The sequence below is a fragment of the Scardinius erythrophthalmus genome, assembly GCF_964197995.2.
Source record: "Scardinius erythrophthalmus genome assembly, chromosome: 21".
NCBI lineage: Eukaryota > Metazoa > Chordata > Actinopteri > Cypriniformes > Leuciscidae > Scardinius > Scardinius erythrophthalmus.
Window position 1 is genome coordinate 29,268,687 of NC_138241.1, and position 25,325 is coordinate 29,294,011.

Below are 25,325 nucleotides of genomic sequence, written 5' to 3' on the forward strand. Positions count from 1 at the left end.
ACTAAACCGCTCAATTCAAGTTGTAAAACCACTATTAAATGTGACCCTGGACCACAAAACCACATGGGTACATTTTTTTTTAAATTGAGATTTATAAATCACCTGAAAGCTGAATAAATAAGCTTTCCATTGATGTATGGTTTGTTAGGATATGATATTTGGCCGAGATACAACTATTTGAAAATCTGGAATCTAAGGGTGCAATAAATAAATAAATAAATAAATAAATAAATAAAATCGAAACATTGAGAAAATCGCCTTTAAAGTTGGCGATTGTGCTGCATTCACTCACAAAAATAAATGTTTTATATATTTACGGTAGGAAATTTACTAAATATCTTCGTGAAACATGATCTTTACTTAATATCCTAATGATTTTTGGCATAAAAGAAAAATCGATAATTTTGACCAAACAATGTATTGTTGGCTATTGCCACAAATATACCTGTGCTATTTGTGACTGGTTTTGTGATCCAGGGTCACAAATGAGATTAAAACATGGGTAGCACATCTTGTCATGTGGGAAACACCTATAAGGATGCCCTGCCACCAGGGTTAGCATATTTTGTGAGGCAGGAATAAACGCTAATCTTAACATTAAAAGGATGAGAGGATATAAAGTGGCCAAACTGTGATCCCATTGTGATCAGAGACCACTAGGGCGCGCCCTTTCCCTTAAAAAAAAAAAAAAAAAGTTTAAAAAACGAGGACCATTGCTTGTTGACAATTTCTGATGGAAAAGGTTGCACTGCACATTGTATTGGTATTTTATTAAAAAGAAACACACTTGCTTTAAAACTAGCTTATTTGTTATTCTTTGTCAACATTTTAAAGAATTTAAAACTCGAGTGGAAAGAATACTAGTCAAACTGGTTAAATAATACAGATTCAATGTCAATGACCTCATAAATAACAGTGGTTTGTAGCCTACAGTATGCCTGTGCTGTCTTTTATGAACACATGCAGGAAGGCTTTGGCCTTTGTTCTCTGCCAGTGAGGCTGAATGAAACACGACACAGTCAGCCATCATTCAATACCTGTCATTCAGAAACCCCATCTGTTCAGCTCCTGCCTGAACCTGTAAAGCCTCTCACCTCAGCCTCCTGGTTAAGGTGCAGGAATTAAACTGTGTTTGGCTAGAAATTAATCTGAAATAGTCAGGTACACATCCCAGTACTTTGTGTCTGTACCATACATCTAACAACACTAAGCTATGGCTACCTCTACTTGCATTTGTCAGTATGAATGTTGGATAAGCTGCAGGACAATCATGAATTTTTCATGACCGTCAATGGCATTGTAAAGGTAAGCTTTGTTGTAGCAAGTCAACTGACAAGACCACAAGTATTCATCGCCATTCAGCTGTACTGGAGGTCGTGCTGTTCATTTGTAGAGTACAGATGAAAACTTTCAAGCAAATGTGAGGAACTTGGATATTTATAGATGTTTGAATTTATTATTACCATTATTGTAAGATTAAAATGTATTCTTAACAAACATTGCTTGATTTAGAAATTACATTAAATTAAATAATTGGGGAATGATATCTTCATGAACATGGTACACATACACTTATTTGTATTGCTGACAGATTTATTCATATATTTTCACAAGGCTATGTCTGTTCCCCTAAAAAAAAAACTTGTTTATTTCAGGCCAGAAGTGTATCTAACAAGAAGCCATTTTTCAACACTTTTATTTCCGTGAAATACCCATTTGTACATAGATAACAGAGGACTGACTTGAGCAGATAATTCCTTGACATGTTCAGGCTTTCTCTCTAAACAACAAAAGACCAATGTACAAAACTATGTTAACAAGTCAAAATGTAAAACTGTACTGAATTAAATATATAAAAAGCACAACCTACATTCCTTTCCTAGTTTTTGTGTGTGTGGGGAGGGGGGTATTTACATTTGTAGGACTATATACATTTTTTACATGATATACTTATACCCAGATACTGAGCGACATTTCAATCTGTTTAAACATTCATGACAGGTGTAAGCTTGAGCAGGGAACTCTGAGGGTGAATGCCATTGGAGTGGAGCTTTTCAAGGTTCTGCAGGAAGCCACGATGCTTCAATCCATTAAGAATTGCTGAGTTACTGGAGGGTACACTCATATGTGTCCTGCAAATAATCAGTGAAAAGGAAAATATTTATTCTGGAATAAAAACATCTGGAAAACTTTCTGATATGTACCTCCAAATGTAAGTAAATTGAAAGTGTTTAAATACAGGCAACCATGAACCCTTAAAGGGATAGTTCACGCAAAAATAAAAATTCTGTCATCATTTACTCACCCTCATGTTGTTCCAAACCTGTATGAGCATCTTTCTTCTGATGAACACCAAAGAAGATATTTTAAAGAATGTTGGTAACCAGACAGTTGACGGTAGCCATTGACTTCTATAGTATTTTTTCCAACTATGGAAGTCAATGGCTGCCGTCAATTGTTTGGTTTCCCATATTCTTCAAAATATCTTCTTTTGTGTTCATCAGAAGAAAGAAATTCATACAGGTTTGGAACAACATGAGGGTGAGTAAACGATGACACAATTTTCAGCTTGGGTGAACCGTCTAACCCTTTAATGACCTTAGACTAACCTTGGAGAGTCAATCCCACTATCTGCTGTGTAACTCTGACTCTCTGCAGTTTCTCCTGCACAGGGCCCTGTAGGGTCATTCGGGTTTGCACTGATGTTCACAGCATCCTTAGATGTCTCTCTTGTGTTCTGATGGCAGTCCTTCAATTCTTGGTGACGGATCCAGTTGTTAGATTTGCCTACATCAGCTTCATCCGCAGATTTATGTATGGTCTCAGAATCAGACTCCACTTCGCTTGTCTGACAGTAGTCAAAAATGCTGCTTTCCAGGGCTTCAGCATGTTCATCATCTGCCAAACTGGATTCATGTAGTCTTTTTCTCAAACACTGGACCTCTTGTCTGGGGCTAGCACCTTTCTGAAGGATCTGGTGATCAGAGGACTGCCACCTGTATTCATGTGGCCTGTGTGTGGTTCTGGTGGGTTTGTGGTGAGCATGCTCCTCAATGAAATGGCCATCCCAGCCACCATCTGCACAGACGGACTCATGGTAACGAGCCATACTGGTTTGTGATAGCTCACAGTCAATCATGCATTGCTCGTTTAGGCAGACGGAGCTACAACCATCCTCATCCTCAACTGCCTTCTGATAGATGTGATGTTCATCATCTGTATACACCTCGCTCTCAGTCTGGCTTGTGTTTCTCTCCAAGGTTTGACCATCTGGCAGCTGATGGCTAGTTATATTGCCAACTTGCTGGTGTGAGGACAGCAGATCAGGACGGTGATGAGACTCTTCTTTACTGTTAAGTAGATGTAGAGAAAGTCTACGTTGAATTGTAGGTTTAGGCCACGAGAGGGGTACTTCTGTTGTATCACAATGTGAAGGATTATCTACAATGTTATATTGGTCAGGAACATTTCTCAAGTGTCCATCCTGATGTTTAATTTCTTTTAGTCTGTCGTTTTTAAACTCTCTGCTTCTGACTTTATTCTCTCTTAGCTTAATTTTGTCCTCTATCCTCAATGTGCTGCTCTCAGGGTAGGCTGAGCTGTAATCTCCACAAAGCTCTTGCATTGGTTGAACATCCAGAGTGGAGTCCACAGTCTGTGCTCTTTCATTGACCTGTTCATAAGGTGCATCCTTGAGTGTGTGAGATCTCTCTACGCTGTCAGCTATTGCTTTGGCTCGATGGGGATCCCAGGATTTTGACCTGTGACCTGGTCTTTCCCGCCATCCGGTGGTTGGAATCTTGGCTTCTCTCCTCCTTTGTTCTTTATGATTGATGTTTGTTTCCACATCTTTTCCTGGCAATCCCAAAAATGGGTTGTCTATCCGTTTCTTGTAGACACATTTTGGATTCAGAATGGGACTCTCTACATTATTGTCAGGTTCATCTAAAGCTAATTCTGCTCTGAGGTGAGGCATAACCTGATCATCTGCCTCTAAATCTTCAGCACATTGGAAAGTCTTATTCTTTGCCCTTTGTTTCTCTTTGGATGAAGGTCCTCTTCTCTTGCTACGAGTAGCTCTAGGAGCCAGTTTCTTCCCCACGGCCTTTGAGGTATGATGCCTCTGCTTAGCTAGAAGAGTTTCGGTGGAAATGCCTTTGTCCACAGCTTTCTCTGTACCTCTCTCAGCTTTCTCCTCAAGCTTCTTCATAAGAACCGTGTGCTTTACTAAATTGTCCACAGTAAGCTCTGGGTTGATCCGTTTGATGATGGCATGTTCTAGATCCCTGGGGAGGTTGTTTAAGTCATCCTCATCCCTGACAGGCCATTCCTCCGGAGGGAATTGCCCAGAGAATGTGGCATACTCTTTCTTTAGTTTGTTGTCCTTCTTCCCAGTATTTCGTCGGAAGAGGTTAAGCCCGAATTTGCGGCCAGCTTTCTCCTTGTCCTTGCGGCTTGTGTTGGTGGATTTGCTAATCTCACTGGCCTGGTAGTCTGCTGCAGTAGATGTGGACTGATGCTGAACAGAGGGTTTGTGTTCTTTGGGCCACTTGAGGCTTTTCCCAGTGCACTCACTGATGCTGATGGATTGATGTTCTGGGACAGATGGAGGTACAATGGACGGAGGGGTGAAGCAGCTGCAGGATTTACAGTGGGCCATGACAGGCACCTCATTAGAGGTGTCCATGCAGCTCTCGTTGCTCACCAGGTACGTGATTGGAGGTGGTGACGGCAGGTCACTGTCGCCAGCACTCCACCAATTCCTCTCTTTCACCATGTTGTTGGTGATGAAGTATGTTTGAGGGGTGACTACAAAGTAGCCCTCTCCAGTGTGATAGATCTTCCTCTCCTTAATAAGCGTTCCCAAAGCATTGTACAGGATGTCTTGAGTGGGAATGGTCATTCCTGAAACAAATATTTGTTGGTGTAAATACAGCCATTTCATAATGAAAATGGATTAAAATAAAAATGTAACAAGGTAGTGTACAGGTAAGTGAATAGTGTGTTACCTGGGTGTGCTTTCATCATGTGATTGATCAATGCTTCCTGGTTTACAATCACATGGGTGGAATTCATGTCTGATATGACAGAGCACAATATTTCAGACAGTGGAATAAACTGAGACTGGGAGATTGGAGACATCTGCACAGGGGAGAGATCACCTATAGAAAAAAAATATATATATATAGAACATGGTTAGTTTGAGTCACTATCATTTAAAAATACATTTAGTTTTATATTTATATAATAAAATATTCTTTAGTGGATATAAAATAAAGAGACTCTGATAGAAACTGTTAATTTAAGGCACATGAGTCAGTCTGAAGTCCGCTTATGAAGACATGTAAAAAAAATTGTCCCTTAAAGCCATCTAAGTGATGGAAAACAACAAACCCTAAAATCCAAGGAGGACTAAAGTTCAGTCAGGAGTGTCATTGAATGATTTTCACTTAACAGCTTAAAGGGGATGTCTAATCCTATTTCATGCATTCTGACTTATTTACACTGTTAAAGAGTTGGGTTCTCATGCTAAACATGGCCAAAGTTAAAAAAAAAAACGAGTTGGACATATGATGGAGTATTTCTGTGCCAAACACACTCCTTCAGGGTTCGTATAAGTTTCGGAAAGTTATTTTTCCGAGTATGGCCCTGTATGACATCATAAAAGGCAAAATTCCTGAATATGGGCACTTCTTCCGGAAGAGCACACATCAACCAGAGCAAGAGCAAGAGCACACCCATCAACATGCTTCGTTCAGGTTACGGAAGTCGTCGGAAACGCTGCACAGCACGCCTCCAGGAGCTCGACTGTTTTCGGAAAGAAGCGGTACAGCTGCATCTGTCTTTTATAAATCTGATAAAACTAAAGACTCTTCGGAGATATGAAGGATGCAATACTACTCTATACTCAAGTTCGGACTTGGATCGTTTACTTGTCCTAAAGTATAGGTTGCTTGTCCCACAATATTTCCACAAATGGGAGTATTAATATCAAGCCCAAGTAATAATGCATTTTCCACATCGAAACATTTCTGTTCGAACTACAAAAGCAAGTGATTTCTTCAGTTATCTGTGATCACTGAAAAAGCCAAAGTCTTGATTATTAAATAGGGATGGCTAGATTAATTGTTGAACACTTGCCAGCACTGACTTTCCATTCAGTTGTTGATTAATTGACCCCGACCAGGTAAGATTCACTCTAAAACTGACCAAACTCACACAAACCTGGAAAAATTATTGGTTAGATTCAGATACATACAACAGCATATTTTGTAATAATATACTGTATAATGTGTGTAAGAATGTAAAGGTGAGAATACACTCAATACATTTTATATTTAAAATATAAAATATAATTTGTACTATATTACTAGGTTTTATATTAGCAAAAGTAAATGAAAGTAATGCTTTACTAAGAGCAACTCCTATTCCTGACCTGCGGTTTTAGCTTCATTCATCTGCTAGTTCCCATTGAATGTCTGACTCTCTGTCTGCTTAGCAACTAATCCATTCTGCTTTGTTGTAAGAGCACTCAGAGAGTCAGCAGAGTGCTCAGAGTAAGCTGAAACATGCCTTTGCTCATCGCTTTACACTTTTGACACTGTTTTCCATGGGAAAAACATCCCGTCTAAGGTCTTAAACAGGAAACATCTCATAAGGTCTCTCACCACATGTAGTCTGAGAGGTGTTATGAGAGGAAAACCTGACACATGCACTTGATAAATCCATTCTTGTCTTCCTTTATTTTCAGGAAGGTGGTGTAAATGTGGGACCAGCACATCCTTAGGCTGTCCTTGGAATGTATATAATTGTTTATGCTTTAACTGCAGAAACTGTCTATTTAAAGTGTGCTTCAAATAGTCTTTTCAGAGAGAAAGTGGGAAACGTTTTGCACAACAATTGAGAGTTCCAGGTCCAATTGAGCTGACATGAATGTGGTTTTTGCTAAGGACACATGTACCATTAATTCCTCTCTCCAGGGAAATATGCTGGGCTCATTGTCTCATGAAGCTGCTCTGACAACTTTTTTTTTGTCACAGGAATACCTCACCAGATACCATGGCAGCCGTCACACTGCAAATAGAGGCAAGAAAGAAGTAGAAAGGGAGTGGGAGAAGTCTCTTAAATTGCAAATCACAAATGAATATAAAAACCAACCAGTTGAGCATAAATTAATTTGAGTAAACAAGATTTGAAAATCACACGTGAATGTCTTGTGCATGTCCTGGCTTCTCAAATACTTATTTTGTCTTTATATCACATTACCCTACAGCACTTGCCACTCATCACAAGTAATAGCAGGCAACTTTCATTATACTGAAATGACAAACAAGGTCACTTTATCACTTGACTACACAATAATAAACCCTAATAGTAAATGACAACAATCATAAATCAGAAATAAAATCTGGAAAACAAAACAAAAGAATAAAAAAAATGTATTCAATATTTTTATATTATATATATATTATTTTTTTTTTTTACAACCTGTTGACAATATGTGCACGAGGCCCGCAAAATACTTAAATATCTATGTAATAATATTAAATTGTTACCTAATATAGTGGGTAAATCTATATACAATATATATCATATCACTACACACATAAATGGTTTTGATTATCAGCTTCAAATGTTAATAGACAAATCTGTCCATTTTTCAGGATTGAGTTCATAAAGGATCTTTTAGTGGCTGTTTTAAGAGACCTGCAGAAGTTTCAAGTTCTGTTTGTTATGTTGTGTACAGACAAATGTCAGTGACAATTTGTACATAGAAATGCAGTGTAAGGCACCTTTGTCAAGGTGCAGATAGGTTAACCAAAACAGCTTAATTATTGTTGGAGTTTCTGTTAAAAAAACAACCTGGTCAGCTGTGGGCATCAAACTTCACAGACGGAATCCACAGAGGTAATTAACCTGCAAGTGCTCTGTTGATTCAAGCGCACAATATACACCACATAGGTGCTCTTCAGTGATGAATGAGCTTTTACTAATAAATACAAGATTTGAATTTGGTAAGGTTCATTCCTTATCATAACCATTACACACTCTGGACCACCTTGAGTGTCTGGAACAACAAAAACACACAGTGGACTGTGATCCTTCAAAAGAAGGTGGGAAAGAGAAAGTGAATTAAAGGTAACTTGATAGTGCCAGACATGTTGTTTAACCCCCTATAGAATACTTTCTGCCTCTGAGGAATTATGTGCTTCATGGGTGGCTGAAATCACATGCTTTTCTAGGTGTCACACGTTGGCCTGTGATCATGGTTGTTCGATCTAATTGCAATTACTTGAGAAAACTGCAATAATTGTGCAGTTTAAATTACAATTATTTTCTCATCCAAATTAAGGAAATGCAAGTGCTTAAAGAAATGCCATCAAATAATCAATATTATGTCACTTTTTTATTCGATGTGGTAGGGAGAAGCAGAGGAGTATTATATTATATTATATAAATTCTCATAATATTTAGCCTAAGTAAATCATATGTGTATAATAATAATAATAATACAATTAAAAATTATAATAAAATATACACTGTATATTTTATTATAATTTTTAATTGTATTATTATTATTATTATTATTATTATTATATTTATCCAATTTCAAGTGAAAAAATAACATTAGGCTTATACTATAAGTGACCAGAACAAAACGGAATTAAATCACAAATCACAATTATTTATATGACAACTAGCCTAATCATTACAAAATTTTGTGGCACAATTTTGACAGGCACAATAAAAAATAAAAAAAACGTTTACAATACAATTATGCATTTTACTAAGCCATCTCAACACTAAAGAAAGTCCTGCATTTAAAGCCCAGAACACACAAAGCCGTCGGGCAACGTCAGGCCGTTTTTGAGTGTTGTACCGTTGGCTCTAGTCGGACGCTGTCTGGTTTTTTTTTTTGGGCCAATTCAGGCCCAAATGTAGAATCTGCATCGGGCAATCAGTGAAAGAGAGAACTCTGATTGGCTGTTCAGCATGAATGAGTCAGTGCACGAGAATAATAGCAACACAGCGAGCAGTCAAAACTTCCTATCTTCTTCTTTCCTAAAAACACAATTTTCTTCCAAAATTTCCAAAACAAATTTCCTTCTGCTAAATGCAAAAGAAGATATTTGGGAGAACAGTTGATGGACACCATTGACTTTCATAATATGGAGAAAAAAGAAAAAAAAGTAATATGAAAGTCAAATAGGGTTCATCAACTGTTTGGTTACCGACATTTTTCAAAATATCTTTTGTATTCAGCAGAAGAAAGAAATTTATACAGGTTTGGAACAACTTGAGAGTGAGTAAATGATGACAGAATTTTCCTTTTTGGGTGAACTATCCCTTTAAAAGACCAAGCCCCAACCACTTAGATTTTTATAAAATTCACTACAACAACACAAAACATGTTGCCCTCTATCATAACATCACTTCAGTACTTCAACTCTTTAAAGCCGAAACAATATGCATGCATGATACATTTTCATGCAGCGGTCAAAGACATGCAAAAACAAGGTCTAAAAAACATAGATCTACGTCTGTCACATAAACCTTCTATGGAGATGGTTCAGTTCCCCTTGACTACTTCTGCAGGAACTTAAACATTAATCCCAGTAATTCTTCATGACTTCAGACCACGACAGTCACTGGCCCTAATTCTGTGACACACTAAATTAACACGCAGAAGCAGAATGTTATGTTGTTTTTGGGCTAGCTTCAATCCTTCATTTCACTATTTACAGAATTTGTGTCTCATGCGTGCACACATTCATTTCAGTCTTTGTTTTCTTAGCTTTGCATGTTGTTGGTGGACAAATTAAAATGTTTTTGTGCTGTCATTAGTGGCTGAATGGGGTTCCTGGTCACACCCTCTTCTATGAAGGCTTTACAATGTTTTTCCTGCCATGACACAAGTAAAAAGCCCAATAAATCCAAAGAGGCCCTAAACATTTATCCCTTTTAACCACTAACAAACATTCTGTGAGAGGCGTGTTAAAAGCATGTGTCTGGTGTAGTTTTGAAATGAAACACCTGTGTTAAATGTTAACCATGTCAAATGTTACAAGGGAAAAATGCAGCTCTACTGATCCTCCCACAGAGAGGATCTGGTTCGTTAGACTGATTAAAAGGGCCATTTTACAATGTTGACATGCTTCATGATACTCTGTGGACTTGTGTATTGATTAACAGAAGGAACTGTTTCACACTGATAACACTGCTGATGAAATATCTCCACGTTTATTGTTGTCATTTTGAACCAATAGTATGCGACTTGTTACTTCATCATCATGCCATTACAATGATTGACAAACAAACTTGAAATACAGCGAAAACGAGTGACTAAACCAATATTTTGACTTTGCAAAGAGTCACAAAAAGCCCCAACAGCTCGCTTTCCAGTATCAAGAGAGTAATATTTTCTAGCATATTGTATCAGGTCTCACGAAAGGAGGTCATAATCATTTGGCAACATATCTCAGGTTTCAAGGCAAAACTATAGGGACCCTTTTGAAGCTCATGCAAATAGGCCATGTTACCTGCCACAGGAAAAGTAAATGTTCTTAGGCCTTTGGTCTATAGAGCAGGAGTAACAAATACCATAGGCTATATCATGAAAGGTTATGTGTGTGGAATAACAATGTCTACACACCACCATTCAAAAGTTTGGGGTCAGTAAGTTTTTTTTTGTTTTTGTTTTTTAAGAAATTAAATACTTTTATTCAGCAAGGATTCATTAAATTGATCAAAAGTGACAGTATACAGTGCTATGCATAAGTTTAGACACCCATGCTAAAGTTGACTAAAAAGAGGAATAAAAAAAACATCTTTTGGAAATTTAACTTATGAAGTAACTGGCCATGAAGATCCATGAAGTAACTGGCCTTTAAAAATAAAAATCTGCCTGCCTCTATGGGAATTTAACATAGGGGTGTCCAAACTTATGCACGCTGTATTTTAAGGAAGAACATTTATTTATTTACGATACATTATTCATTCACAAAGAAAATTGGTGTCCTTAAAGGCTGGATTTTTCCTATTTTTTTTAATTAAGGCATTAAGTTCAATTTCCAAAAGATGATTTTTTATTCCTCTTTTTAGTCAACTTTAGCATGGGTGTCTAAACTTATGCATAGCACTGTATGTGTAATGTTCAATTTCATATAATTTCTATTCTTCAGGGAAAAAACATTAAACAGAACAAGTTTTCAACATAGTAATAAGAAATGTTTCTTGATCGGCAAATCAACATGTTAGAATGATTTCTGTTGGATCATGTGACTGAAGACTGTCCAGAGTAATGATGCTGAAAATTCAGCTTTGCATCACAGGAATACATTACATTTTAAAATATATTCAAAAAGAAAATTAATTATTTTAAATTGTAATAATATTTCATAATATTTCTGTTTTAGTGTATCCTTGATGAAATAAATGCTTAGGCAAGCATAAAATATTTATTTTTCAAAAACATTTAAAAAAATTTACCGATCTCATACTTTTGAATGGTAGTGTACATTATAAAGTATATCAAGTAAAATTAAAAGCTAAAACTACTGCCAAAAATCATCCTGATTATCTAGCCAAACCTTTTCCTCATCCCTAAGGAATGTCCAGGAGACAGATTCAAGGTTTGCTTGAAGAGATGTTAATGTGTTTCGTACTAGTTTTGCTACTAGAAGTTAAAAGAGCCACAGTTTACAACATTCTTACACAACTAATCAAGTTCCATGCTGGTAATTTCCACCAGATGAGAATCATTTCCTCTGACCAAGACTGAGCTACATCAGATTTTAGGCTTGTTAACCTTAGATTTGAAGGCCCGTCACATAGTGAAGCTTGATCTAAGCTGCAGACAACTTTCATGCCAAAAGCTTTGTTACAATATCTTGACTTCAGTTAAGTAGGAGCATTGAAATGAGTTAGTCAGGTCAGGTCTACTCAACAGTACACCATTTACATCATTTTTGGAAGGAGAGGAATGAAAATATGAGGGAAGTACTGTCCCCTAATTGCAAACACATTAGCTGCAATGCTTAACAGTAGGAGAGCAGGATAATCTTTTCATTTGTTTGTAATGGCCTAGATCTCCAGCTGGCTGTGAACTACTTAAATATGTCATACAGCTTAGATTTCATCAAGGACTGACTTAATGGAAAAAGGATGCTACAGAGGTCAGATTCTGAAATATATAGGGAGATGCCTTCAAATCAGGACGGATACGGGAAATCTATTTCAGCTATTCAAGGAGACACGATGAAATATCTCCGGATCACTCATGCACACAGAAATAAAAACACAGACAAGCACATATGCCAACACACACACACACACACACACTCACATGTGTTCAAAGAAAACAGAGAGTTCCCAATCTGAAAATGAAAAGTCTTATGTGTTGTGTTTGGACAGCATCTATATGGACAGCATGAATTTTTGGATGTGGATATAATTGAAGTCACAGGAAGAGAAGCATTTTTCGAATGTTAAATTCGTGTCAGCAGACAGAGGGACAGAGAAGAGCTCTGTGAAGGAAAAGAGTGTTCTGTCAGGGTTGTTTTGTTTTTACTACCCCGATGGATAAATGACACATGATTTCAATGGGTGAAAAAAGGAGAAGTATGGAAGAAATACACATGGCTGCTCGTGGAAGGGTGTTTGGTTATCTTGGAAAACATTCCATTGGTTGCTTTCTTAGAAACCAGATCCAGCTCTACCTTTATCTCCCAAAACTGGGCATGCATATGACTCTCTTTTATTCTGACCACATGGATTAGTTAATTTACTTAAACAAGAAAAGAAAAAAAGCTTTTACATAAATAAACATACTTGTTATGTTTATACTGGAATGAATCTCTGCCTGTGATGAAACTTTAATTAGATATAGGCTAGTCCAAAATGAGTTTTCTACGGATCTATAAATCACGGGTTTAAAAAAGTAAATAAATATGAATAAATCAGCTTCTGATGATATCAAAGGTCTAAAATTATAACAGTTTTCTGTGTAACTATAAAACATGTGGATTATTGTATTTACTTAAAAAACATTGAAATAAATCAATAGCAACCCACATGTTTATCCTCTTCTCTTGTGATGATACTGCATGCCATTTTAATTTAATCTCAAAAGTGATTTTATTTTCAAACTTATAATAGCTTACTGTGTAACTAGTAACAACCCACATTAATTATTCTATTTACAAAAAAAAAAAAATGTACATAAATATTTTCACACATCCTGGAGTCCTAGCTTCTGGTGATACTGAATGACTTTTGATTACATTGCTTTAAGAGTCTTACAATAGTTTCTTTCTGGCTTTTATAGGTTTTTCCTCAAGTGAAAGAAAGATATGCTTTCATGGGAATAAGAAAGCTTTTGTTGTTTTACAAACATGTTGGCTGGACTGTGCCTCCTCTGTTTACGGTGCACACCTGGAAGTGTTGTGGTCAGCAATGACATCTTTGAGGAAAGCACTGGGGAGCGATGACCTCTGGTGTCTTGTTAACCAAGAGGGCAACTTTCAATGCATGAAAACTGCAGGGTGTTGACCTCTGGATAAAAGAGTCCAGCGCGACGCCATGTCACGGCTAATGAGCTGAGATCTGAGAGATGTGGTCTGGATTGCATAAACCTCCAACAAATCAGTTTGCTTTGGTAGACGAGGCACTCCAGAAAACATGTATAGAACACGTATCAAAGTTAGGTTTGAAGATATAAATCAAACAAAATTAAGTTATTGAACACATCAGTGATTAATAGTGCTCAACCCTACTGAACACCTCATTATAACTTAGCATAGATGTTATACCCCGCTGAGTAATGACGGCATGATCCAAAGCTCCTCAATAATGCAGAGACTTCAGCCATTGTAAGCACCTCAGATTTCAACAGACAGGCGGAAAAGGGTGAGGCATTCTTGAATTTCTTGTTCCTCCAAATGCTTGTCATGATCCTAAATCTCTGTCATCATCCTAAATCTCTATAGTTCAATGCACATGATTATATATATGCCTCCAATTTTATACAGCTTTACTTATGTTATAAATGATGCATAGAGAATTCTCTGTAGTTCAAGGGCACAGGCCGAAGACAGAAGCGTCTGAGCACATCCAGTGAAGTCCAGTTTCTGCACTGCATTACTAACTGTTCAGCTTTTCATATTTACAAATCTGCAAATTAACTTGCTTTATGCTTTTTCGAAACCTAAAGGGGTAATTCACCAAAAAAGACAATTGTGTCAATATTTTCTCCCCCAATTGCCGTTCCCAAATGTTATTATTTCTATGGAACATGCCATCTTTATGCCCACTTGTGTCATCATATAACATCAGTTCATAGTAACGAGGGGCTGATAAATAAAAGAAAATAAAAACTATCATGAAAGTAGTCCATATGACTTGTTCACTATATTCCAAGCCATTTAAAGTCATAGCTTTGTGTGACAAAACAAATTAACCATATTTGCGTCTAACCCATGTTAGCATCCAGAATTCCAAAAAGCGTGTTACATTATCGTTTTGGCTAAAACTATGAGAACATGGGATTTATGGATCTAGATTGTGCTCTACTTAAATAATAAGAGCATAATGTAGGCCTAGGTTTGGAACGACATGAAGTTGAGTAAATGACAAACAATTTTTCATTGTTCTTAACTAATAAGTCACAAAAACAGTGGTCTAAAATCAATATCAATTGGGATTCAGGGAACATACAAAAGACAGCAGGCTCAAAATGTGAGCTGAAAAGGTCAATGAGTATTACGAGCAAGAGGCCAAAAAAAGCAGTGCAGGCCCCAGTGAACAATCCGTCTTTTCACTTAATGTATACTGATAATCAAGAGGACAGAAGAGCGAGGCAGGCTCATTCATCATCCCATCTGCTGAAGGGTAATCACAGCCGCTAACCCTTTCCTGCTGACCAAACACAGGCCTAGAAAAATACTCAAAGAATTCAAAGTACTCAATGTGTGTGATATTTAAGGCCCGATTTACTTAATGTGAAACTGAAGAACAAATTGGTGTGATGTCATTTCAAACAAAATTAGGCCAAAACAAAGTTCATTTGGAGTTTGTTTCTGAGACCAAAACAGCTTGCCAAAGCAGACTTTCTTGGATAGTTCGCTCCGGCTGGTATACACACCTTTGAACTACCATAGATCCGTGGTGATGTGCTCTGAGGCTATTTTTTCATGTTTAATGCCGTAAAGCGTACTGGTTACTTTCGTAACCTCGGTTCCCTTAGAGATAAGGGAACGAGTACTGCGTTGCAAACGCTATGGGAAAACTCCTTTTCTCGAGAATATTGAAGCCTTTATTTTAAAACGCATTTGCTACAGCACAGGCGAGAGCATCAGACCCACGTGAGTGAGCTGATAGGCTGTGCTGTGGGCAACTGCACGAACCAATGGCGGATAGACAGAAGCACGCGAGCCAATCAGGGCGCTTGGCGCTCTGTCACTGTCAAGCGCGCGAAACTACACGTGACCATAACATATAAATACAGATAGAATCCGCCATTTGACAGGTATAATCGACTGAAGCGACAAACCTGCCATAAGAAAAATAGCACGGCAAGGCAACGCAGTACTCGTTCCCTTATCTCTAAGGGAACCGAGGTTACGAAAGTAACCAGTACGTTCCCTTACGAGAACGTTTTCTCGTACTGCGTTGCAAACGCTATGGGAACGTTTCCATTTAAAACACCGTGCTATTAATCTTTTGGCCGCTCTGACTCACCAGAGTTCCGGGAAGTACAGAATAGCCAGGATAAAAAGAGACCGAACATCGGGCCCATCAATTATCCGTAATAAAGACTGGCCAGAGCCAGTCATTTAACCCACAAGGTGATAGCCGTGTGTTTAATATCAAACTAGTCTGGGTCAGCAGAGCCAGAGTCTAGACTGAAAAGACTGTAACTGCAAAGCAGGGACATTAAAGTTATAATTCATCGGATCTGGCCAGAGCCAGTCATTTAGCCCACAAAGTGAAAACCGTGTGTTCAATATCAACTAGACTGGGTCACAGAGCCAGTGTCTAGACAGAAGAACTGTAGCTACAAGCAAGGGCATTAAAGCTATAATTCAACAATGTGGACGGAGCGGATATCCGGCCGCCGCACATATGCTATAGATGGGAATACCCAAGTGACCATGGTTCAAAACTAGTCTGGATCCACAGAGCCAGAGTCTAGACAGAAAGAACGCATGTCTGCAGAGCAGGGACATCCAGCTTATAGAATCTCACAAATGTGGACGGAGCGGACCAGCCGGCCGCCGCACAAATGTCTTCAATGGGAATACCACTTGACCAAGCCCACGAAGAGGCAACACCTCTCGTGGAATGAGCTCTAACACCTATGGGACAAGAGAGGCCCAGTGAGGTGTAAGCCAGGGCAATGGCGTCAACTATCCATCTGGACAGTGTGGTTTTAGTGACCGGGAGGCCCTTGGATCGGCCCCCGAAACACACAAAGAGCTGTTCAGACTGTCTGAAAGAGGCCGAACGCTCCAGATAAATTCTCAAAGCTCTGACTGGGCAAAGCATGAGAGAATCGCTATCCTCCTCGGAGGAGGGGAGAGCTGACAGAGAAATAACCTGGGCTCTGAACGGAGTTGAGAGCACCTTAGGAACATATCCATGTCTTGGCCTAAGAATGACCTTGGAGTCATTAGGACCAAACTCCAGACAGGAAGCGCTGGTAGACAGCGCCTGTAAATCCCCTATTCTCTTTACTGACGCCAGTGCTAGAAGCAGGGCGGTTTTCAGAGAGAGAGACTTAGGATCAGCTGACTGAAGTGGTTCAAAGGGAGGTCCCTTAAGAGCCCGCAGGACCAAGGAGAGGTCCCAGGCCAGAACAGACGGTGGCCGAGGCGGGTTAAGCCTCCTGGCGCCCCAGAGGAAGCGAACTATAAGGTCGCTTTTTCCTAAGGAGGCCCCGGCTTCCAATACGTGAAAAGCAGCAATGGCTGCCACGTACACTTTGAGAGTGGAGGGGGAGCGACCCGCGTCCAACATCTCCTGTAGAAAAGACAGTACTCTTGGTACTTCACAAGTGTATGGGTCGGGGTCTCGAGCTAAACACCAGCTGGAAAACACTGACCATTTACTGAGATAGAGGCGTCTGGTAGACGGAGCTCTAGCTTCCTTTATAGTATTCAGGACGCCCTCTGGGAGGTTCTGGGGTACCCGTTGAGTGGCCATACATGTAGGGCCCATAAGTCGGGACGGGGATGCCAGATTGTCCTGTTGGCCTGAGTCAGGAGGTCGCGCCTCACTGGGATTGGCCACGGGTCTGCTACAGACAGCTGCATCAACTCTGGGAACCAAACCTGGGTCCGCCAGAGAGGAGCTACTAATAGCACTGCGCTTTTCGTGTTCCTGATCCGTTCGATGACCTGAGGGAGCATCGAGACCGGGGGGAACGCATAGAGAGGAAGGTTGGGCCAGTCGTGGGCCAACGCATCCCTGCTCTTTGAGAAAAAGATTGGGCATTGACAGTTGTCTTCTGAGGCGAAAAGATCTACTTCTGCCTTCCCGAAGACCTCCCAGAGTAGGAGAACTGTCTGAGGGTGGAGAGACCATTCCTCTGGGGGAACTCTGCCCCGAGAGAGCATGTCTGCTCCTGTATTCAACGTGCCTGGCACGTGAGCTGCCCTGAGCAAGCGCAGATTGGTGTGAGCCCATAGCAAGAGCTGTGAGGCTATGGTAAACAGGTTGCGGGACCTGAGGCCGCCCTGGCGATTTATGTAAGAGACCACCGACATGTTGTCCGTCCGTACCAACACGTGGTGTCCCGCCAGGTATGGGAGGAATGTTTTTAGGGCTAGACAAACTGCTCTCATTTCGAGGCAGTTTATGTGTAGGCGTTTCTCCGAGCTCGACCAGAGGCCGGAGGCAGGCCTGCCCTCGTACAGAGCTCCCCAACCGGAGTTGAAGGCGTCTGTTGAAATCATCCTCCTCTCTGAAACTACCCCCATGCTTACGCCCTGCTGGTACCAGCTGGCGTTTTTCCAAGGGGCCAGGGCTTGAACACAGCGCTGGTCCACCTTGATAATCAAGTGGCCTGAATGCCAGGCGTGGGGTGGCACCAGAGGAGCCAGCCACAGCTGAAGAGGACGCATACGCAGTAGGCCTAGTTGGAGTACTGATGATGCAGAGGCCATCAGGCCAAGGATCCTCTGAAACGTTCTGAGGGGTACAAGAGAGCCCTCTATGAACGATGCCGTGAGCTGCTGAATCGTTTGCTGCTGAACCCACCGGTGTAGGCCATGCTCTCATAAGTACGGAGTCGAGAACTGTTCCCAGGAACGTGATACGTTGGCTGGGCAACAGAACACTCTTTGCAACATTGACCCTGAGCCCTAGACATTCTAGATGGCTGAGGAGCCAGGCTTTGTGAGTATGTGACTCCGCCTCTGACTGGGTCAGTATGAGCCAGTCGTCGAGGTAGTTTAGGATGCGCATTCCCCGCTGTCTCAGGGGGGAGAGAGCTGCATCCATGCACTTCGTGAATGTACGAGGCGCTAGTGCCAGTCCAAATGGAAGAACTGTGTACTGGTATGTCTGCCCCTCGAAGGCGAATCTCAAGAATGGCCTGTGGTGGGGGTTCACTTGAATGTGAAAGTAAGCGTCTTTCAGATCTACTGAGAAAAACCAGTCGCCTGGGCGAATCTGCGTCAGGATATGTCTGGTCGTGAGCATTCTGAACGGCCGTGACATGAGAGCCTTGTTCAGATGTCTGAGATCTAAAATGGGTCTCAGGCCGCCGTCTTTCTTTGGAACAAGAAAGTATCGGCTGTAAAAACCTGACTCGCTCAGAGAAGGGGGGATCTTCTCGATGGCCCCTTTCGCCAGCAGACTTAACACTTCGGTGCGGAGGACATGACTCAATGTGCCCCTTACCGTGGTTTGTATAACCGCGCGAAAACGCGGTGGTCTGCGGGCGAACTGAAGCGAGTAACCATGCTTTATGATGTTCATCACCCATACTGAAACTCCGGGGATAGCTTGCCAAGCTAGAGCCCGCAGAGCTAGAGGCATTATCATATCTGGAACACCCAGAGTGGGGGGCTCGGACTGACATGTATGCATGTGAGAAATTATGCTCGATTTGTACTTTGTGTGGGTCGCTGTTAAAACAGCGTTTGTTTGCAGGGGTGCGTGACATGTGACGGGCCCATGAACTGCATTTAGAACTGCTGCAGCTGCCTGAACTGAAGAGGGAGCCGTGAGCAGTAGTCGAGCGATTTTTGGGGCTGGTCCGGCCGCAGCGGGACAGTGACCCCTCTTTGTGCCGGTTAGGACGGCTTCTTGGGCTCGTGATCGAGCGTCAGCTTCGGCCGCGGGCCCTGGCGCTTAGGGAACGGGAACCGTTTCGCTGGCTTCATGTGCTTACTGGTCTCAGCCGCTGGGCGGGGCTGGAGGACCTGGGACACCACTTTCTCAGGTCGCGGCGTGCTCTTGGGGCGCCGTTGGACTGAGCTGGAGCGCTTTGGTAGAAAGTGTCTCATGGCGCTGGAAGCCTTCTGAGCTTCAGTGAAGCGATCGGCGAAGCCGCTGACAGATGGGCCGAAGAGACCTGAGGCTGTGACGGGCGAGTCGAGGAAGGCAGATTTATCCGCGTCCCTGATCTCGGTTAAGTTTAGCCAGAGGTGGCGCTCCATTACCACTAGGCTGGCCATATTGCGGCCCAGGGCTTGAGCGGTGGTCTTCGTGGCCCTCAGTGCCAGATCCGTGGCACTCCTGAGGTCTTTAAATGTGTCTGGGTCCGGGCCTGACTCATCCATGGAACGGAGAAGTTTGGCCTGGAAGGCTTGAAGCGTCGCCATGGCGTGAAGTGCAGAGGCGGCTTGACCGGCGGCAGCGTATGCGCGGCTGGCAATGGCCGAAGTAGTTCTGCACGGCTTAGAAGGGTGCACCGTCTTAGACCTCCAACTACCTGCAGTGGGGGGGCATAAGTGTGGAGCGACCGCTTCCTCCAGTGGGGGGAGAGACACATATCCTTTCTCTTCAGCGCCGTCAACAGTGGAGAGCGTAGAAGAGGCAGATGAGCGCGTTCGCGCTGAAAAGGGCGCGCGCCAGCATTTTGTGAGCTCTTCGTGAACCTCAGGCATAAATGGAGCGGCGCGCTGACGAGGGGCCTGCTGGCGCCCCGGCAGGTACCATTCATCGAGGCGGCTTCTGGCGGGCTCAGCTGGAGAAAGCCAATCGAGTCCCAACTCGTCAACAGCGCGAGACATGACACGGAGAAGTTCGGCGTCAATGCTCGCTCGAGTATCAGAAAACTCTAGCTGAGAGGGGGGGGCGGGGTCCGCGGAGCCCGACCAATCCTCGCTCTCAGATGCCGCCATAGAAAGTGCGTCATCGACGTCATCCGGAGATGCGCCGAAAGAGACGAGTCCAGCCGCTTCAGACGAGGGGCGCTGCTCGCTCCGAGAGAACAGGACAGGCGAAGAAGGCGTGGGCGAGGCACGAGGAGAAAGGCCCGGCGTGCACTCGCTAAACTCACCGCGCTCAGGACGCCTCTGATCGCGCCGCTTCTTCCTACGGGGCTCGTGGGGCGCCGAAGACGGAAGGTGGGCGGAATCGGTCACCGTCGAAGACAGCCTTGAACGGAGAACGGAGACAGGCATCCCGTCGCAGAATTGGCAGCCGCCTTTCATGAGCGCTGCCTCGGCGTGCTCAGGGCCGAGGCAGGCCGCACACTGGGTGTGTCCGTCGGATGCATGCAGGGAGACCCCGCAGCCCTCACAGATGGAGAGAGGCATTATGCCGCGCTGTGAAAACAGCGGTTTGCTCTTTTAGATAAATATGCAATGAAAAGGATATAATTTTTCGTCGGATGCCACAGGGAAACGCTCAGCTGGCGAGATGCCGGGATGCGAAGCTGTTCCGCTGGACGGCTTTTCCACGACGAGGGCTTCTTACGACCGGAGAAAATCAGCGACGAGGTGAGTCGAGCTGAAGGAGATTAAATCTGTCAAATGGCGGATTCTATCTGTATTTATATGTTATGGTCACGTGTAGTTTCGCGCGCTTGACAGTGACAGAGTGCCAAGCGCCCTGATTGGCTCGCGCGCTTCTGTCTATCCGCCATTGGTTCGTGCAGTTGCCCACAGCACAGCCTATCAGCTCACTCACGTGGGTCTGATGCTCTCGCCTGTGCTGTAGCAAATGCGTTTTAAAATAAAGGCTTCAATATTCTCGAGAAAAGGAGTTTTCCCATAGCGTTTGCAACGCAGTACGAGAGAACGTTCTCGTAAGGGAACTATAAATTAATGTGACGTGATTTGACAGGAGTGCTGAATTGCAGAGCTAAATCGAACATATCCACGTCGCTATGATCAGATGCTTTCTTAACTGTGGTTTTCTCACCACTGTCTTTGTTATGTACTTATTTTGTTATTGAGTGAAAAGCGTGCAACACATATTAACATATTCATCTAAACACTTTTCCCAGCATAGTCGGAGGCATCTGGATGTTCACTAACAGTATATCTCAACAAAGGTTTTTCTAACTTCGCTGTGAGAGTATATCAGGGCCTTTAAAGTGATGTTTTGTTTAAAAAAGCTCTTGGAGATGTTATTTTACAGTTATATCATTTCAATATTTTCATCAAACCACACCTAAATCTTATCTACAAGCTGACATTTCATTGTCAACACAATGTCCTGGCGCTGTCTCCAGACAACAATAAAAAGACTCCATGGTATTGTCCTGAGAATGAAACAAGGGACATCGGCTCCAGTGGTCAAGCTATAAACCTGGCTGGTGGACAACCACTGGAAAGGACATTACTCAGCACTATGGGCTCTGGTGAATGGGCAATAAATTACAAAGACACTGTTGCTGGGCTTATTTCACCACAATGGACAACCTGACCTGAGGTCTCAACAATTTGTATGCGTATGAGAGTGTGCTTCCAATTTCCCTGAGAAAATTAAACTAGCGAAAATAGCTGTGGGTTTTAGCTCCCTCTACTCCCAGTCACATTATTGTGTGGTCCTAGCTCAAAAATGCCCCGGTTACACACCATACTGCTCAGTGTGTTAACATGCACCTTCATTGCTTGTGACAGCAGGAGCAAATGGAGGTTCTTACAATCTGCTTCATGTTTGTAGTGGGCAAACCAGATGCCTCCCAGAAGCAGCGACAACTGAGGCGACAAAAATCCACAGTCACAAAAGGTTTGCCACCTCAACATGTGACCAACGAAAACAATTTCATCCCCTATCAAATCACAATAACAACCAACACAACACTGGGCAAGAATTTTGTACCCACACCAAATCACGATGGAAGTTAACTACTCAAACGGAGCAGTGAAAATTGAGTCAGAGAAGACTCACAGCTCCCCAGAAATCATATTTCCTGTCATCTGGAAATAATGCACTTATGTTGCACGCACACAGTTACGCCTAAAGCATGTTGAGGTCTCAGGGGGAATTGTTGGTCAGGTTAGGTTAAGAGGCTACCTTCTACTGCAAACGGAAATTATGTGGTTTTCTATTATAGCTGGTGAAAAACAATCTGGGGACATTTAGAGAGATGTTGAAGGAAGAGGCATTCATGAGGACAGTGGTATGTGGGTCTCCTATAGAGCATGAGGATCCCTATAGAGATCTGCTGGGAAATGTCCACAATCAAAAATGAAGGTGATATGTTATTGATTTTTTAATGAAATCTGTCAATGTCAGTAAGGATCTTTGAGACTTTTCTTTAAAAATCTAGCTTAAAGCACACATGCCAAGTTCTTAGAAATTCATGATGTAAATGTGCTTGCAATGCAAACATTTATAGCATTTTCTACAAAGCCATTGGCTCTAAAAATGTCAATAAAGTGTAACCATCATTGTATACTTTCTGTGCATTTGAATGCATTTGACTGAACAGTGAACATAACTTAATCACTACCTTCAAAAAAAGTTTTCAAACATGTGGTTCAAGATTAAACATGTTTTGTTTCATGCATAAGTGTTAGGGTTACTCCATCTGACAAAATACGTTAAGTTAATGTTCTTAGAAAAAAACGTAATGATCTTGACATGAGGGTCTAAAGGGGTCCAACATCTCCGTTTAATTAAAATAAATTGTAATATATTTTAAAACATAGCTTCACTATTTATTTTTTATAAATAATAATAAAACTTAATAATATATGTCATAATACTTATGACAATATTTTTTTTATTAATTTACAAATCTCAGCCTTTTAAGAAAAACTATATTTTTTCCAGAAAATTACACCACAATTTTTTTTTTTTTTATCTAATTCAAAAAACAAAACATGTTCATCACAGAAGATGCGTATTCAAGTAATGTTTATAATTTATTAGACCTGGACACAAGAATGAGTCATTGACCATATAGGCTATAACTTTCAGGGTAGCATTATTGGCCAAAAAAAAAAAAAAAGTGTTAAGAATGCATGTCTGCTTTAACCAAAGGAGTTCTTTTCAAAATTCACCATGTCACTCATAAACAAAGAGCTGAAGAAACAAATGTTAAACATAAACCTTCCTCAGATTTTGCTCTCGTGAGACTCATTAACTTCTGTAGTGCCATCATCGTTCTGATCAACTTACATCTGCACAGTGAACAATGTAGACAAAGCTTTGGGACGATCATACGGATTATTCATGAATGAATGAGTGAGTGACCCAGCGATTCCACATCACTTAAGAACACCCCTGCTGATATCCAAATGTTGATCACCTACCTACAGCTTGGATAGTGTATCCTTTGGGCGACCTGAGCGCCCTGCGCATCCACGCTTCCCTCAACACCTCCAAGTTATTGGCATTGCCCTGGACAAGCAGCACGTAGTTCTCAAGCCATCCCTGGAATGAAACTTCCGCCACCGCTTTCACGAGTCTTTTATTCCAGAAGCTTCGCGAATTTTGCGACTTAAAATCCGCAAACACGTCCTGTCCGTTAGTGCTGCTCGCGCTGTATTTGATGTCCTCGTCCCGGCTGAGAACAACAGCGAGCGACGCGGCTGACAGTTGGACCAAGCGGTGCTGTACAGACATTTCTGCCTTCACACGAATCTCAATCTACATGAATTTCTGAGAATGAGACATCTCCATTCGGTTTAATCCAACAACTGTAAACCCACAGTTTGAATATTATGTGTCAGGACTCAGGACGCCTTCTCCCCGTATGTCTCGCGACTCCGCATGTGTACTTCGGTGTCCACGGGCTCCCACGGCAACCGACGCAGGGGAGGCGCGCGGCGGCGCACCAATGAAAACGCTCCTTTAATTATACGGGCGTGGTCGCGACTGGACTTCCACTGAAAATAATCTACAGGTAGTAAACAAACAGTGCAAGGGAAATGGGTGGTTAGTGAGTTTTTTTTTTTTGAGATTGTACGTTTTTGTCAATAAACGTCAACATCAAGAAAGTGTGATGATCAAAACAATCTTTATTACTTTTTCTATATTCTTTGAGCACTAAGACAATTTTGCTATGCTTTCTTCTACCTTAGCTACATGGTGCAGTGGAGCTTACCTTTTATTCCAGCAAATATTTCAAGTCTATTACTATGAGCGCAAACCTTACATTTTTGGTTACACAAAAGTTTTGAAACCATTTTGAAACCAAAAAACCATTTTTCCACAATTATTGGCAAAAAAAAAAAAAAAGGCTATATGGAGTACGTGGTCACAATGGAACCATTAAAGGCCCACTAAAGTGCCTTGAAACGCACAGCATTATTTCCTTTGAAACAGGAAAGCATATTTACATGGTCTGAATCATTCCATATCCCTTATAAAGTGGACTATGTGCCATTCACCATGTTGAAAATAGTAATTGTGTAAACAAGTGACCGATTTTAGCCGAAGCTTCAGCATCAACTATAGTGTAGGGGGCAGGACGCTTCAGATTCTTGAGCATTTGATTGGACAGAAAATCTGATGAGAAGCTGAAGTGCAGAGTGATGTCATCAAAATCATTGATCCATATTGGCGGAAGTGAGAGAATGCAAGTTTTGATTGCTTAAATCTTCTAAATGCAAATTTTGTCATTGTTTTGGAGCACACACTTATATAACAGTAAGGCTATCCTATTCTTGCTAAATGCAAAAAAACTTAAAGTTTGATTCCATGGGGACTTTAAAAAAATATTGTGTAAAAAACAAACATAAAAAACTAAAACAATTCATGAAATATAATATACACTATATATATATATATATATATATATATATATATATATATATATATATATATATAGAATATCAACCCATTTTCCAAAAAATATTGTAATTTCTAAATCAATAATACATTTATTGTGGCATTTAAAATGTGACAAGTTACCC

General features: G+C 41.4%; 1 protein-coding gene across 1 annotated transcript; it reads right to left on the bottom strand.

Annotated features, from left to right (window-relative positions):
• Window positions 1-1,439: 1,439 nt before the first annotated feature.
• Window positions 1,440-24,238, bottom strand: stox1 (storkhead box 1). Its single transcript, XM_081350762.1, has 4 exons — window positions 23,721-24,238; window positions 5,010-5,162; window positions 2,610-4,905; window positions 1,440-2,132 (listed from the first exon to the last, which is right to left on the bottom strand). Exons 1-4 carry the CDS (start codon window positions 24,031-24,033, stop codon window positions 1,985-1,987), a joined length of 2,910 nt encoding a protein of 969 aa, XP_081206888.1. The 5' UTR covers window positions 24,034-24,238; the 3' UTR covers window positions 1,440-1,984.
• Between the last annotated feature and the right edge of the window lie 1,087 nt (window positions 24,239-25,325).